At 46.8% G+C, this 13,401-nt stretch overlaps 1 protein-coding gene across 1 annotated transcript; it reads left to right on the top strand.

Annotated features, from left to right (window-relative positions):
• Positions 1–56: 56 nt before the first annotated feature.
• MRPL14 (mitochondrial ribosomal protein L14) lies at positions 57–12,087 on the top strand. The gene is made up of 3 exons (XM_007458286.1): positions 57–169; positions 9,171–9,262; positions 11,639–12,087. The coding sequence occupies exons 2-3, from the start codon at positions 9,192–9,194 to the stop codon at positions 12,003–12,005; spliced, it is 438 nt and encodes a 145-aa protein (XP_007458348.1). The 5' UTR covers positions 57–169; positions 9,171–9,191; the 3' UTR covers positions 12,006–12,087.
• Positions 12,088–13,401: the final 1,314 nt, after the last annotated feature.

Below are 13,401 nucleotides of genomic sequence, written 5' to 3'. Positions count from 1 at the left end.
GCAGGTCCCTCCCCCCACGCCGGCACACGCAAGGAGCGGGCGCACTCTCAGATCGCCGTCCGCCTAGCTGGGTCCGACGCGCAGGCGCAGAGCGAGAGGCCGCGTAGGGGGAAGGCGGCCCTGGGCCTGTGAGGGCCCGCGGCAGGATATTTCCAGGGCGGCGAAGGCGGTATGGAGTGGGGTGGCGGGGGGGACGTCACTCTCCTAACTAGCTGCTTCCTCTCTCCCTTGCTTCCCCGCAGGAGGGGTGGCGCACACTCCGGGATGGGTGAGGAAGGGCCGTAGTGCGAGAATCGTGGGCCCTCTGGGGGTGGAGGGCAGTGGGAGGGTCCCGACGGGGAACGAGGCCTCTGACCCGGACCCTCCTCCCTCCCATCCCCCAAGGGCGGCGAGGGCGCCGGTGGCCACTGCGACCCCGTGCCCCTGGCCTGCGCTCACCTGCCTTCCCGGGGACTGGGCGGGCTGCCGCTAGGTCTCACGAGGTGGCCTCGGCCGGTCACTCTGGCATGGCTCCTCGGGTTTGTCTACTTCTCTGTTCCTCCCTTTTCTTTCCCAGTCTGGGTCTTGAGATGACTTTGTGACTCGTTTGCCAGGCGCTTCTGTGGTGTGGAGAGTGAGTCCACCGCTTTCACTGTCATGCCTATGAGTGGCTACCCTGGCTTCAGGGGTTTCCCTGGTTTCCCATTTCATCAGAGGCTGCACCTGCCAGGGATTAAGGCTGGAAGGAAGAGAGAGAGAGGGGAAGGAGAGAGGTGTGTGTGTGTGTGTCTGCGTCTGCGCGTGTGCATAATTCCTGTACGTTACCCACAAAATAGATCACAGAGGCACACGGAATACCAACTTTTCCATTTAATTGTGGGTTCCTGGAAGGCTCTCTTCCCTTCAGGCTTGATGGGGGATGGTCTGGGGACAGAAAGGAGGTATTGCTTTTCACGGTGGGCAGTAAATGAACTTTGCCACCCAAAGAGATTGATGGGCTCAATTTATAAAGAGGTTAACCAAAGAGCATATTGACAGAGTCACCTCGGGTTACTAGGGAAAAGCTGGGAAGTTGGGAGATACTTGAGCTTGGGCTGCTGGACAGAGGAAAGGCACTGCCTACCTGGGTATGTCTGGTTCTTGTGGCTGACCAGTGTCTCTGCTGTCTGCTGGCTTTTTCAAGGGTTCATTAGTAGCTTGTGTAATGCAGCTGTAAGGTTCTGATGCAGTTCAAACTGAATTCCCATTCGAACTGAGTGTGCCGTCGGTTAGTTGGAAATCACTTTGGTGGATCATGGCTATCATTTAAGAAAAAATGAAGTAAAATAGAAAATATCAGAGAGCATTGTACTTAGTAAAAGGGTAAGTATTGTTTCTGGACACTTGCTTCAGGTACACACATGTGTGAGTGTGTGTGAGTGTGTTAGGAGGTGTTATGCAGTGCGTTTCTGTGTGTCACAGAAAAGTTCGAAACACATTGGTTTCCTGTGTTCTCCTGTTTGCGCTCTTGCCTTCATCAGCCTGCGTTTAGAGTCATTTAAAATTGTCCATGAGGTTGCAGTTAGCACGCCAGGGATATAGAATAAACAGCAGAGTGGGTCTCTTTTTTCAGGGAGGTTACTATGCTAGAAGACAGTTTACCCTTCACTCATGGAAATACGTACAATGGAAGAGCAAGGATTTTGTTGGGGTAGGAAGTAAGTAGATTGCCTTCCTAAGAAGGCCAGAAAGGGAGGTGGGGTTAAGCTGTGTATGGTAGACTGCCTGGTGAGAGGAGTCTTTGTAGGTTTGAATTCTGGGAGCTGTTTTGGGTAGCAGCAGGACATTTAGATGAAAAGGAATCTGTCCTATATGTGTTGTTGTTGTTTTTCCCTTTTACGGAATTGTCCATTTTGCCCTTAGAGCTTCTTGGATGTATATTTCCTATGGAACTTTTTACACGTTGTGTTGATTTTATGGCTGTAAATCTGGTGTGATCCATTGCCAAGTAGCCCTTGTCATGGATGTGTGGAAAATGGAAATGGGAGTCCGGAGTTACCTGGGTTTGGGACCCCTGAGGATCTTTTTAATAATGCAGTTAGGCGTGTTAACATGTGGTGGATTCCAGATCTATTTCTGCCTGTGCCTAATTAGGGTCACCACATACTAACAGACAGAGAGAAGAGGAAACATTTCAGAAAGACCGAAATGAGAACTGAATGAAGTACACGGTGGAATCCGTGAAGGAACAATGGCCAAAATGTTTTATTAGTGCCCCTGAATATGAAGGGTAAAAACCTTCCCTGGAGTCCATTTTTTAGGTGCTCTGTTGAGCACTGAACATAATTATTTAGACTCTCCTCATCATCTAGAATCTTACGTGATGCAAGAGTCCTTTGAAACCTGTCTTACCCTACTCCCGTCTTGGGGGATTATGACACCTGGACCCACATAAGATGGATTTTCCTGTTGTTTTCGTTACTTGGTTAGTTCTTATGGCCATGTGGGAACTTGGGAGGGTCTCAAAAATCAGGTTACAATTGATCCTTTTTTAGAGGCCACTGGTTTGTTCTGGTTCACCCTGGTGTGATTTTACATGTGTATTAACAATGGCAACCAGCTTGTAGGAGAGGGCTATGATTCAGATCCCAGAAATGTTGCTCTGGGTCAGGTAATATGCTCTCTTATTAAGAAAAGTGCCAGGTAGCTTATTATTCACCAGTGAAACACAGCTCAGAGTGAGAAAGTCTCCTTGTCGAAAACTTAAAAAAAAGAAAATCATCTATGTCTTTAGAAACAAGGGAGTACTTTTCCTAGTCTACTTTAAGCTGAAAAACACTTTCAGGACTGAGTGATCTTAAAGAGACACCCATAGTGCTGCCCTGAGAATCAGGGAGTGAGACTGTTCTCCCTGGTCAGAATCTGGGAATCAAACTGCTTATGCTGCAGACCTGGGCCCTACTGGTTAATTCAGAGAGGGGTTCTCCCACTTGAAAAACCATCCCTTACGTGAGTGCAGCTAAAACACATTCATTTCCTAGCCTCTTTGCTCTTACCAATGACCCTTGCTTGACAGTCACTGAGGCCTGGAGTAGTGGATTCCAAGGAAACAGACTTGGCAGGAAAGGAGGGGAGGAGGGGTGGAGGAGATACCCTTTCTTTGGGCCTTTCATCCCACCCCCATCCCCCTGCCTGCCCACCTGACATCTCTATAAACCTGGCTCCTTGCCACTGGCTTGGTAGAGGTACTAATAGGAAAGAAATATGTACGTGATTAAGTAGAATTTACCTTTGCCTTGTGCAGTTTTTCTGAGTTAGACCATACCAATAATGTTATAAACTTATTTCTGGAACTATAGGTGTTTGCACACCTGTGAGGTGGGGATGGCAGGGGAGCAAAGCTAGAAATAGGTAAGATCTACACATTGAAAAACCACCTTGAATAATGGAGAACTGTCAGATATTTTTAAGAACCACGATTTTAAATCTGTAACAAGGTGGAGCAAACAAATATACAGGTAAATAAACACGTATAGTTAACCAACAGATAGAGACAAGAACCCTGGAAACGTTTTTTTCTTTGTGAACCAGATTGAGACCTGGGGTCCTCACTGGTAGCCATGGTAGAAACAGCCCATGGTGCTAATGAGGGATTGCTATTGCTTCTTGATAGTAACCCTGTGAAAACTCACACCTTTGCAAATGTATCAGAATCAGATTGGTCCCAGGCTGTGCTGTTTGTGGTGCAGATATCTATTGAAAAGACAGCTTTTTAATTCCTGAGTTTTAAAAGATGATGTGGCAGCTTTAAGAGAGGAGAAAGAATACTTGCACTGTGTGGGGTGTTTTTGTTTCTGTGAAGTCTATTAGTGGTTAAAGAAGCACCTTAGCTGGGCAAGTATTGTGCAGGGTGTAGTAGAAACAGCCTTCTACCCTGCTTCCCTTCCTAGGACAAGACGACAAGTCGCTTAGCAATTCTGACTTAATTTCTTCACCTGAGAAATGGCACTTACTCTATTGAACCTTCAGAACTGTTCAAAATCCTTAGGAATCAACCCTCCTCAAACTGTTGCTCTTTGTTATTTATCTTTCTGTTTCCACTGGGTGCTCAAGAATGAAATCAACCAAGAAAGTGATCTGTGTGAAAGTACTTTGAGAACTGTAACATGTATACTTATGTGAGGTTAAAAAAACTCACAAAAGATTTTTTTTTTTTTTTTTAAACAATTCACAAAACTTCCTGAAAGAGAATCCTTCCGGGACAAATCAGTAATGAGTATTTAAGCAACAAATAAGAGTACTTTTTGGTCCAGAATGATTGGGGTGAAACCGGCAGGAGATGGGAAGGGCTGTCAGCATGACAGGGCAGAGGGTCCAGGGAGTTCCCTTTTGTTTTTTGTTTCCTCGAAGGTGCCAGGCCTCTGCTTTTTCCTGCTTTAATTAAGAAGGACATTTATACCCTTACACTAGGCAGAGTTTGTCCGTTTTGTGGCTGGGCTTTGCACTTGATTTCTCCTAGTGTTTCTTTTCACTTCTGTCACTTACTAACAGAATCTCCTTTAAACACTCTTTTGCAGTTGGGCTGAACTTTTTATTTTGTCTCTTTTCTTTAGAACCTGTTTCTCTTGAAAGGCCTTTAAAATTTATGAAACATGCCAGGCACCTAAAGATGGAAACTGTTCAGTTAGAAACAATGTATAAATATATGTGGATCTGTGATACTAAGTACAACATTTTGCTGATTCCTAAAAGTTCAAGTAATGGTACTTTCTAACTTTTCACAAAGCATCAGGCTCTTTCTGTCTGCTTTTCTAGTTCAGTCTCTATGTATTACAATTAGCTAAAAATGAGCTCTCAGTGTCTAGGAAGCTCCCCCAAGTTACTGGGAGCCTGGGTGAAGGGCACAAGAAAGACCACCAACCCACCAACATGGAGCCTCTCTGGAGCTGGAGGAGGAATTGCAATTGCAGATAAATTTTATACATTTAACAGATACTCACTGAGCTCCATTTGTGTGCCACGCACTGTTCTAGGTCCTGAGCATGCAGCACTGGACGGGGCAGGCACGGTCCCTGCTCCCACGGAGCAATGTTCTTCCAATGGGACCTATAAGGTGATGCCAAGTGAAAAACTCACCTGTGTGTCCCTAAATCTACAGTCCTCCCTGGCCTCCAGAACTGAAGGGAGATCTTAAAGTTAAACTAAGATTTGAAGTAAGCACAGCTCTTGGATTGTATCAAGTAATTTCTCTCCCTCTCCCTCTCTCACTCTCTCTTGCCTTCCTTCTCTTGCCCTCCCCATCCCCCCACCCCCAGAGGTTATGATTCACACTCTAAACGTGGATGGCAGTACTAGTGCTGACCAGGAAGTGGCATGAACAGCCATCTCTGGCGCTGGAGTCTTCCGAATACCAGGCCTCCTCTGAGTGAGAGTAGAGGAGGAAATATCATTGGAGTTAGCTTCCTGTGCAAACACCGGACTCAGAATAACATTGCTTGTGAGACAAAGCACTCTATACAGACTGATCTGAAGTGAATCAGGGCCTGTGTCTACAGGATGGATTTATCCTAGGAAATAACATCAAGGTCAGTCAGTTGCTTTGAAATAAATTGCAGCCCTCATTACTCTTACCTGATCTGAGCCAGTTGTTTAGTGGTGCAATGGTATTTTTTCACAGTGGGCAGTGTAAGCAGCAGACCCAGGAGATGATTCCAGGGGCCTGTAGACATAGCATGAGCTAATCCTCTCATGACCAGCACCATGGTTCTCCTAAAGCATGTTTGCATGTGATGTGCTGGTTCCCGATATACAGATGAGATCTCTACAGTATCTGGATTTCCCTGTGTCGAGCCGTGGGTGGGGGACTCTGTCTTTCTTTTGGCTACCTCATTTATTTTATTCAACAAATATTTATTGTACTCCCACTCTGTCAGGACCTGCTGGGATCTTTTGCTGGGGTGACAGTGGAGGGGACCACAGATTTTTTTGTATACAAATATACAAGTATATTTGCTTCTTTTATGCTTTCAAGTTCATAGGAATGCTTACTGCTGTCCATTTGATGTCTTTAAGTCCTTTGGGTCTGGAGGTCAGTATCAGATCCACCAAAGAGCTAGTGAAAAGTCTTTGAATTTGGTCTTTTCTTGTGAAAATGGAGGTGCTCCCTGCAGCCGTGAATGTATTACTTTTGTGTTTGAGGGTAATACAGGTAAATCCGGAGTCTGTGTGGTTCCTGAGTTCCTATAGTGAGTTCAGATGCCATGTTGTCAAGATCTCTGTGGTTTCTGTGGATATTGAGTAGCAAGAACTAGAATGTTAAGGGCTATCAGCCTCATCTCCAAAAAAAAAAATAATAATAATAATCCAGATTTATTCCATGTCTGAGTTTGGATAGTGAAAATTGGAACAGTGAGAGTTCCTTTGGCACAGGACGCCCAGATGTCCTTGGTGTGCAGGAGGGGTGACAGCAGATGCTGTAGCCTTACACAGAGCTGCTCGCAGGAGGTGTGTTGGGGCCAGGGCAGTTTGGTTGGGCAGAGATGGACCCAGGTTGTGGTGGTGGCTTCTCAGCAAGGCAGAGAGAGGGGGCCTGGGTGTGGTTTGTGCACAGGCTGCCCTGTAGATTTTAGGGAGGTGCCTTGAATGGTGGGGTTTGTTATGCCCAAGTTGGGAAAGTTCTGGGAAGCCTCCAGGCACTTCTGTACTTCTTGGACTCACATAAATGCTCTGGAGGAAGCGATGCAGTGTGGAGAGGCTGGATGTTGCAATTCTCAGGAGAAGGAATGTGGGTGGCGCTGGACTAACCTTGAGGGTTCTTTGGAGGAGCCAAGGAGCCTCTTTTCTCCCAGGGAGTGAGAGTAGGGGCCCGCCAGCATCAGATGCAAAGTCTTGGCTGAGATTGGACGTAACTGCAGCCTGGACCAGAAGGACTGCTTTTCAGAGCTACTTTTTTTATTCCGTTTTTTTAAAGCCAATTTTCCATTATTGCTCAGAGTGTGGAGCTCTTCTTGCCACCTACACTTCAAATTGTATTCAAAACCTAAATTGGATGAAAGTGAATGACTTTCACTTGGTGTTTGTCTACATTTCAGTTGATTCAGCAAGCACTGAGTTAGGTCTGAGTAAAATGTTCATGTGACTTCAGTATTCTTGATGGAACAAGGATGATCTAACAGTTGGAAAAATACTAATATTTAAGTTAAAGTTACCATGTTAACTGCGCTGATTCAGAGGGTGGGTTCAGGAAGCCGACTTCTGGGGTTCAGATTTCAGCTTTGTCACTCCTAGCTGTGCGACTTGGGCAGATTATCTAACCTCTCTGGGCCTCATTTCCTCCTGTATAAAATGGGGCTAATAATAGTGTCCATTTCATAGTTTTTGTGAGGCTTAAATGAGACGATAATGTAAAGCACTTAGACACATTATAACTAGTCGATACATTTTCATAAAGAAAGAAAGCAGAAAAAGACCAGGTGACCCTCAAAGCTGCTTCTCACCCTGAGTTCCTGTGTGAAGTGGGCTTTTTACGGCAGAGTGGGGCCATAGGGTGTGGAGGGAAGACCCTTGGACCTAAGCTGAGTCCACTTCTGGTTCTGCTTCTGCCCTTGGCTAGTTATGGGGCCTTATGCAAGTCCCTTCCTCTCTCTGTATCTCAGTTTCCTGATCTTCGAAATGGGACGTGATGTGATGACGACGATGATGGAGAGGGCAAATAGGTATTGAGGGTGTATTGAGTGCGGGCATCATGCTCTGTGCTTTGCGTGGCTTACCTCACGACCGTCTTGTGAATAGGTGTTACAGGTGGGGAAACCCCACGTTACAGATGGGAAAGCCGAAGCTCATAATTCCTTCTCCAGGGCTACCAAGCTGTGAAGGTAAAGCTGGCCTTATCTGATAGTCTTTGATTCTGTGTGTCAGATGTTAGTAGTTCTGTAAGTAGGCAGCCTTCTTTTGCACGTGTTTCTGATCATATTTACATTTTGGCCAACGCTTCCTGGGTTGTCTTAAGGAAAACACTGGCGAATAAGTTTGAGGTTTGAGGCTAAATTGTAGTTAATAAGCGTTTCTGGAGTGTTTAGGTATTTCTGTGAAGGTAAATAGTGAGTTTTGCCCCACCATTATTAAATAAACTCTTATCTAAGGTGCTTTGAACTTATGCAAGGCAAAGCCGTGTGTAAATACTACAGTGGTAGAGGCTTTCTCAGCAGAGCTCTTGAATGAGGCCCTCTGTAGCCAAACATGTGGGTGGAAAACAGGCATGTCTTGCAGCTGGAATTCCCAGCTGGCTGTAGGTTTTTCTTAAATATTCCCCTCACTGGTGCCCAGGTGTTTCAGGAACCTGGGGATGGCCATATAGGTTGGTGCTAGGGAGCACAGGGTTGAGGTTCTGCAAGCTGCAACCCAGTGTTGGGTTGGCGTTTGCTCTTTTGTCTCCAGCTTGCTCTCCCAAAGCCCACTTTCAGCTGCAGTGTAGGGTAGGTAGTTTTTCTTTTTTTCTTTCTTTTTTTTTTTTTTAATTGGGGTATAGTTGCTTTACAGTATTGTGTTAGTTTCTGCTGTACAGCGAGTACGTAGTTTTTCTGTGTTACGTTGTCATTTGGGAGACCCACCCAAATAGAGGCCTTGGTCAGTGACTTGGCAAGGGCATCCTTTGGCACTACTTTGCTAACCTTGAGCTGTCCAGGTGTTCTGGCTTTTACATTTGGGGGAAAGGTGATGTGGTGACAGACAACCTGGGCAGCTGCTCAGATAATCTACTTTCCTCCAGGGAGTAAAAGTTCTGGTTTCAGGAGGCACACGAGTGTCAACAAGGGGCCAGTGTGCAGGTTTTCCTCTGTGGAGGATGTGGGAAGTGCTTCCTGCCTGGGTGTGTCCCAGAGGATTCGTGCTGTGGAGGTGATATAATTATGAAGGCATTCTCTGTGCTGTTGTGTAACCTACAGCGAGAACTGTGGTGGGCCATTCCAGCTCTCTGACCCCAGTTAGAATATGAATCAGCAAAATTGCAGCTGGAGTTCCTTCTAATCATCTGCGTATCTTTTAACCACTAAGATTTATATTTAGTGACTAATGATCTTGTGCTCGAAGTGCCATCTCCCACACAAGTCCCCAAAAGTTTTAAAAAAAAACAAACACCAAACACCAAAAACTACTGGCTCTGAGTATGGACAATGACTTAGAAATAAATCCTTTTCCCCCCTTTTTCCCTGCAGGATTTGCCATCTTGGGATCCCATGGCTTTCTTTACTGGGCTCTGGGGCCCCTTCGCCCACGTGAGCAGAGCACTGAGCCAACGCTGTTTCAGGTAACTTTTCCTATTAAGTTCTTAAAGCTGTGTCTTTGAGTAACCCTCCTGTCAGGGTGGGGTATTGGTGACTGGAGTAGGAGTGGAAACTCAGGGAGGTGGGCTTGGGGGTCAGGGAAATCCAAAGGCATAGATGGAACTGGGGTTTGGTCAGGCCAGGTGAGGGGGATAGGTAAGGAGGCGATATTGCCGTTGAGGACGGGATTGGGAATGGATATGGAGAATGATGAAACCTCCCTCCTTGCCAGACTCTTATAGTGAATCTGATGTCTTTCAACCCTATCATTCCTCCAGTGTATTAAAACCTTCTCTTTTAAGAAAATGTATATATATACATTTTATATACACTTTATATAAACACACACACACATATATACACATATATATTCTCTATATATACATATATGTGTATATATACTCTCTATATACATATATATGTATATATATATACAGATATACTCTCTATATACATATATATGCATATATATACATTTTATATATATCTAAAGTATATATATACTTTAGATATATATGAGTATATATACTCATTCTTAGTCATATTGCTAATACACCTGAAACTAACAGAACATTGTAAATCAACTATAATATTTCATTTTTAAAAAAACATATAAATAAAAGGGGGGAAAACCCTTCTCTGTTAAAAATGGAATATATATATATATTTTTAAATCACATACTTATTACCATAAACTCAAGCATGATGGAAGTTTGACAACCTCTCCCCTCCCCATTTAGATGCTAAGCCAGGGCGGAGAGCACAGGTTGCATTCCTGTTGGCAAACATGCCTTTTGGCCCTGTTCGTGCACTCATTCCACAAGTGTTTACTGAGCTCTGTGCCCAGGCTTGGTCATAGAGAGATGAATAAGGATTGCTTCCTGCCCTGGAAGAGTTCTCACAGTTGGCCACGGGAGCAAAGTTGGAAACAAATAACTCTAAGAAAATGTGACCGGTATAATAATAGAGGCTTGTACAGTTCTTTGGAAGGCCCGAGGCAGGGGCTGCTAATGGAGGAGGAGGAGGAAAAGAGGAGGATAGCAGCTGCCTTCCCAGAAGGCACATGGGGGCAGGTCCTGTCCAGGCCCCCAGGGAGGGCCAAGAGGCCAGGCACGCTTAGAGAGCTCCAGGGATTCCCGGCCATCGGGGCTCAGAGTGAATGTGTGAGTGGCAGGATAGAGGACCTCAGAAGGCAGGTACGTAGAGGCCAGGTTGTTGACAGTGTATACAGTGGGGGAACCACTGACCAGTCCTGAGCAGGGGAGTGCCCTCCGTTTTATATTCTAAAAAGAGCTCTTGGTTGGCAGAGTGAGGTGCGCAGGGAGCTGGTTAGGACACTAACGGAATAGTCTTGGTGTAAGAGAGTGAGCTGCTGGATGAAGGAAGTGTCGACGGGGGTGGAGGGAGAGGACAGAGGTGTTCAGGAGTGGTGTCAGTAGAACGGGGTAGCCAGTGGATGGTGATGGAGAGAGTTTTATGGCTCAGGAGCTGAATTTTCTGGAGAAGCCACCATCTAGGTAGGAAACACAGCAGTGGGAGGAGGTTTGCAGGGGGAGGCGATGAAGTCACTGTAGGACCTACTGAGTTTGCAGCATCTGTAGGACATGTGAGGAGTTGGAGTGGAAATACAGGACCGAAGGATAGGAGAGAAGTGGGGCTGGAGATGGAATTTACTAGCTGGAAACAATGGGGATAGAGAACCTTGCCCAGGATAGGCATGTGGAGTTAGAGAAGAGGACGCTGGGTCACCCGGGAGAACACCAGCACTAGGGTCCTAGTGGCAGCAAACTAGAATTCCCACTGTCATCAGATGGCTTAATAGTAGCTTATTTGCCTTTAATAGGTACTCTTTATAGTGGGGAAAAATGCATTAAAACAAAAGATTGTTACCTTGACTTATTTTCAGTTTCTGCTATGTTGTGTCAAAGGACTCCCTTAGCAGACACACTCACTTGTACCTTCTGGTTCTCAGCAACATGTAGATGGGGCATTTGGTAATCAGCGTATTCTGGGGGAGCAGGTTTTGCAGGCTAGGCAGTAGGTGAGGCCTGGCCCATAAGGTATTCCCTTAATCCTCAGAGGCCTTTTGGAAACCGAAGGCTTTAAATTAAGTCTGCCATGCAGTTTGTTGTAACAGAATATCAGGTCCTCTTTAAAACCCATCCAGATCAAGGTCCTGACCCGGCAGCAGAAGCCGTGAAGAACTGTGAGGGCACTGCCTTGGGCACAGAGAAGCCTCCCCAGGCACCGCCTCTGTCAGGGCCCTGCTAATGTGCATGCTGCCAAGCCTGGTCTGGCAGAGGCCTCTGCGCCCTGACCAGCAGAGATGCAGACCTCAGACTCTTTTCCTTTTCCGCCAGCACCACTGGGAGCCTTGGTGCAATTCAGAAGATGACGCGGGTGCGTGTGGTGGACAACAGTGCCCTGGGAAACACCCCGTACCATCGCCCTCCTCGCTGCATCCACGTCTATAACAAGAACGGGGTGGGCAAAGTGGGCGACCGGATCCTGCTGGCCATCAAGGGGCAGAAGAAAAAGGCGCTTATTGTGGGGCATCGTATGCCCGGTCCCAGGATGACCCCCAGGTTCGACTCTAACAACGTGGTCCTCATCGAGGACAACGGGAACCCTGTGGGGACCCGAATCAAGACACCCATCCCCACCAGCCTACGCCAGAGGGAAGGCGAGTTTTCCAAGGTGCTGGCCATTGCCCAGAACTTTGTGTGAGCAGAGCCCAGGCACCGGCTGCCTGTGGGCTCATGGATGGAGCCGTTCTGAGAGCTGTGCCTCTGCTGAGAGGGAGCCTGGGGCGCAGTGTGCTGTGAGAAAATAAATGTTTTCCTGTACGTTTCTTCCTGAGCTTTCTGGGTGTGGCCATGGGGTCAACGGTACTGAAACAGTTAAAAGGTGCCACGTGAGGTGGTGGTCTTTGCCTGCAGTAGCCTGTGAACTCACCCAGGATTATCAGGCTCTGGAAAACTGGGGTACACGCCAAATGCCAGTTTGTAGATATGCAATGGAATATCCTTTCTAGCCAGGCAAACTGTTTATTTGCCTTCCAGAGTGTCATCTTCCTGTGTCAGAGGGCCGGAGGTGCTAAATGGGTATGAAGGTGACTGGGTTGCTGGGTTAGTGTGAATGGAGCCGGGGGACCGTTTCCTCCAGCACAGCGTGGGCTCCAGCCTCCGAGAGAACCCACACCGTGATCCTTCCTCCACCATGGTGTGCCCTCTGCTAGGCACCGGCTGCTTCTCTGTGCCCAGAGCAGACAGCTTCCTGCCTTGACTCCTGGGGAAATGCACTAGCTCCGGTGTTTGCAGAGCACCAAATCGTGGGCCTGTGCAGGGGATTCAGTGACATTTTACCTCCCATTTGTTTGTTGGTCTCCTTGGGGAGGTTCTGGGGCGCTTCCTTAGTTTCTTTAAATGGGATCTCATCAACTCATTTCTAAAGTCACTCCTTTATTCATTCAAACTGTCCTGGGCACTTCTCATTAAACATTCCAGTGGCCTCTGAGAGGCAGAGTGACATGACGATTAAGAACACATGCTCTGTGGCCAGACTGCCTGGGTTCCAATCCTGACTCCACCACTTACACGTAATGCCTCTGGGCAGGTTATTTTGCTTCTTACACCTTCTGTTTCCTCACCTGTAAAATGGGTACATGATAATGGTACCTGCTTGATACGGTGGATGTAAGAAATGAGTTCGTGCCTGTGAGTACCTGGCGATAATAAGCACTTGATAGGCATCAGCTGTTTTCTGTCATCATTGATCTGCAGCTGCCAGTGCTGGGAAAGAGGTGAGGATAAGTACATGTCCGTGCTCTCCTGGGCAAATTGACACAGATCACCTAATGACTCCAACACGTGCAGATCCCCAAGTGTAACAAGTGCCTTCGATGGAGAGGTTAGACTTTCCGTGGGACAGGAGGCGGCTTCCCTGAGAAAAGTTTGCATGGGCTGCCTTTTGAAGAATGAATAGGCATTGTGATAGAAGTCAGAATAGTGGCTACCTGAGGGGGTGGGGAAGAGCATAGACCACAAAGGTCACAAGGGAAACTTACGGATGTTGGAAATGTTCTAAATCTAGATCTGGGTGGGAGTCACGTGAGTGTATACAT

Source organism: Lipotes vexillifer, unplaced genomic scaffold, assembly GCF_000442215.2.
Source record: "Lipotes vexillifer unplaced genomic scaffold, Lipotes_vexillifer_v1.1 scaffold4, whole genome shotgun sequence".
Taxonomy (NCBI): domain Eukaryota; kingdom Metazoa; phylum Chordata; class Mammalia; order Artiodactyla; family Lipotidae; genus Lipotes; species Lipotes vexillifer.
Note: the sequence above shows the minus strand (reverse complement) of the source record. Positions and strands in the feature narration are given on the sequence as shown.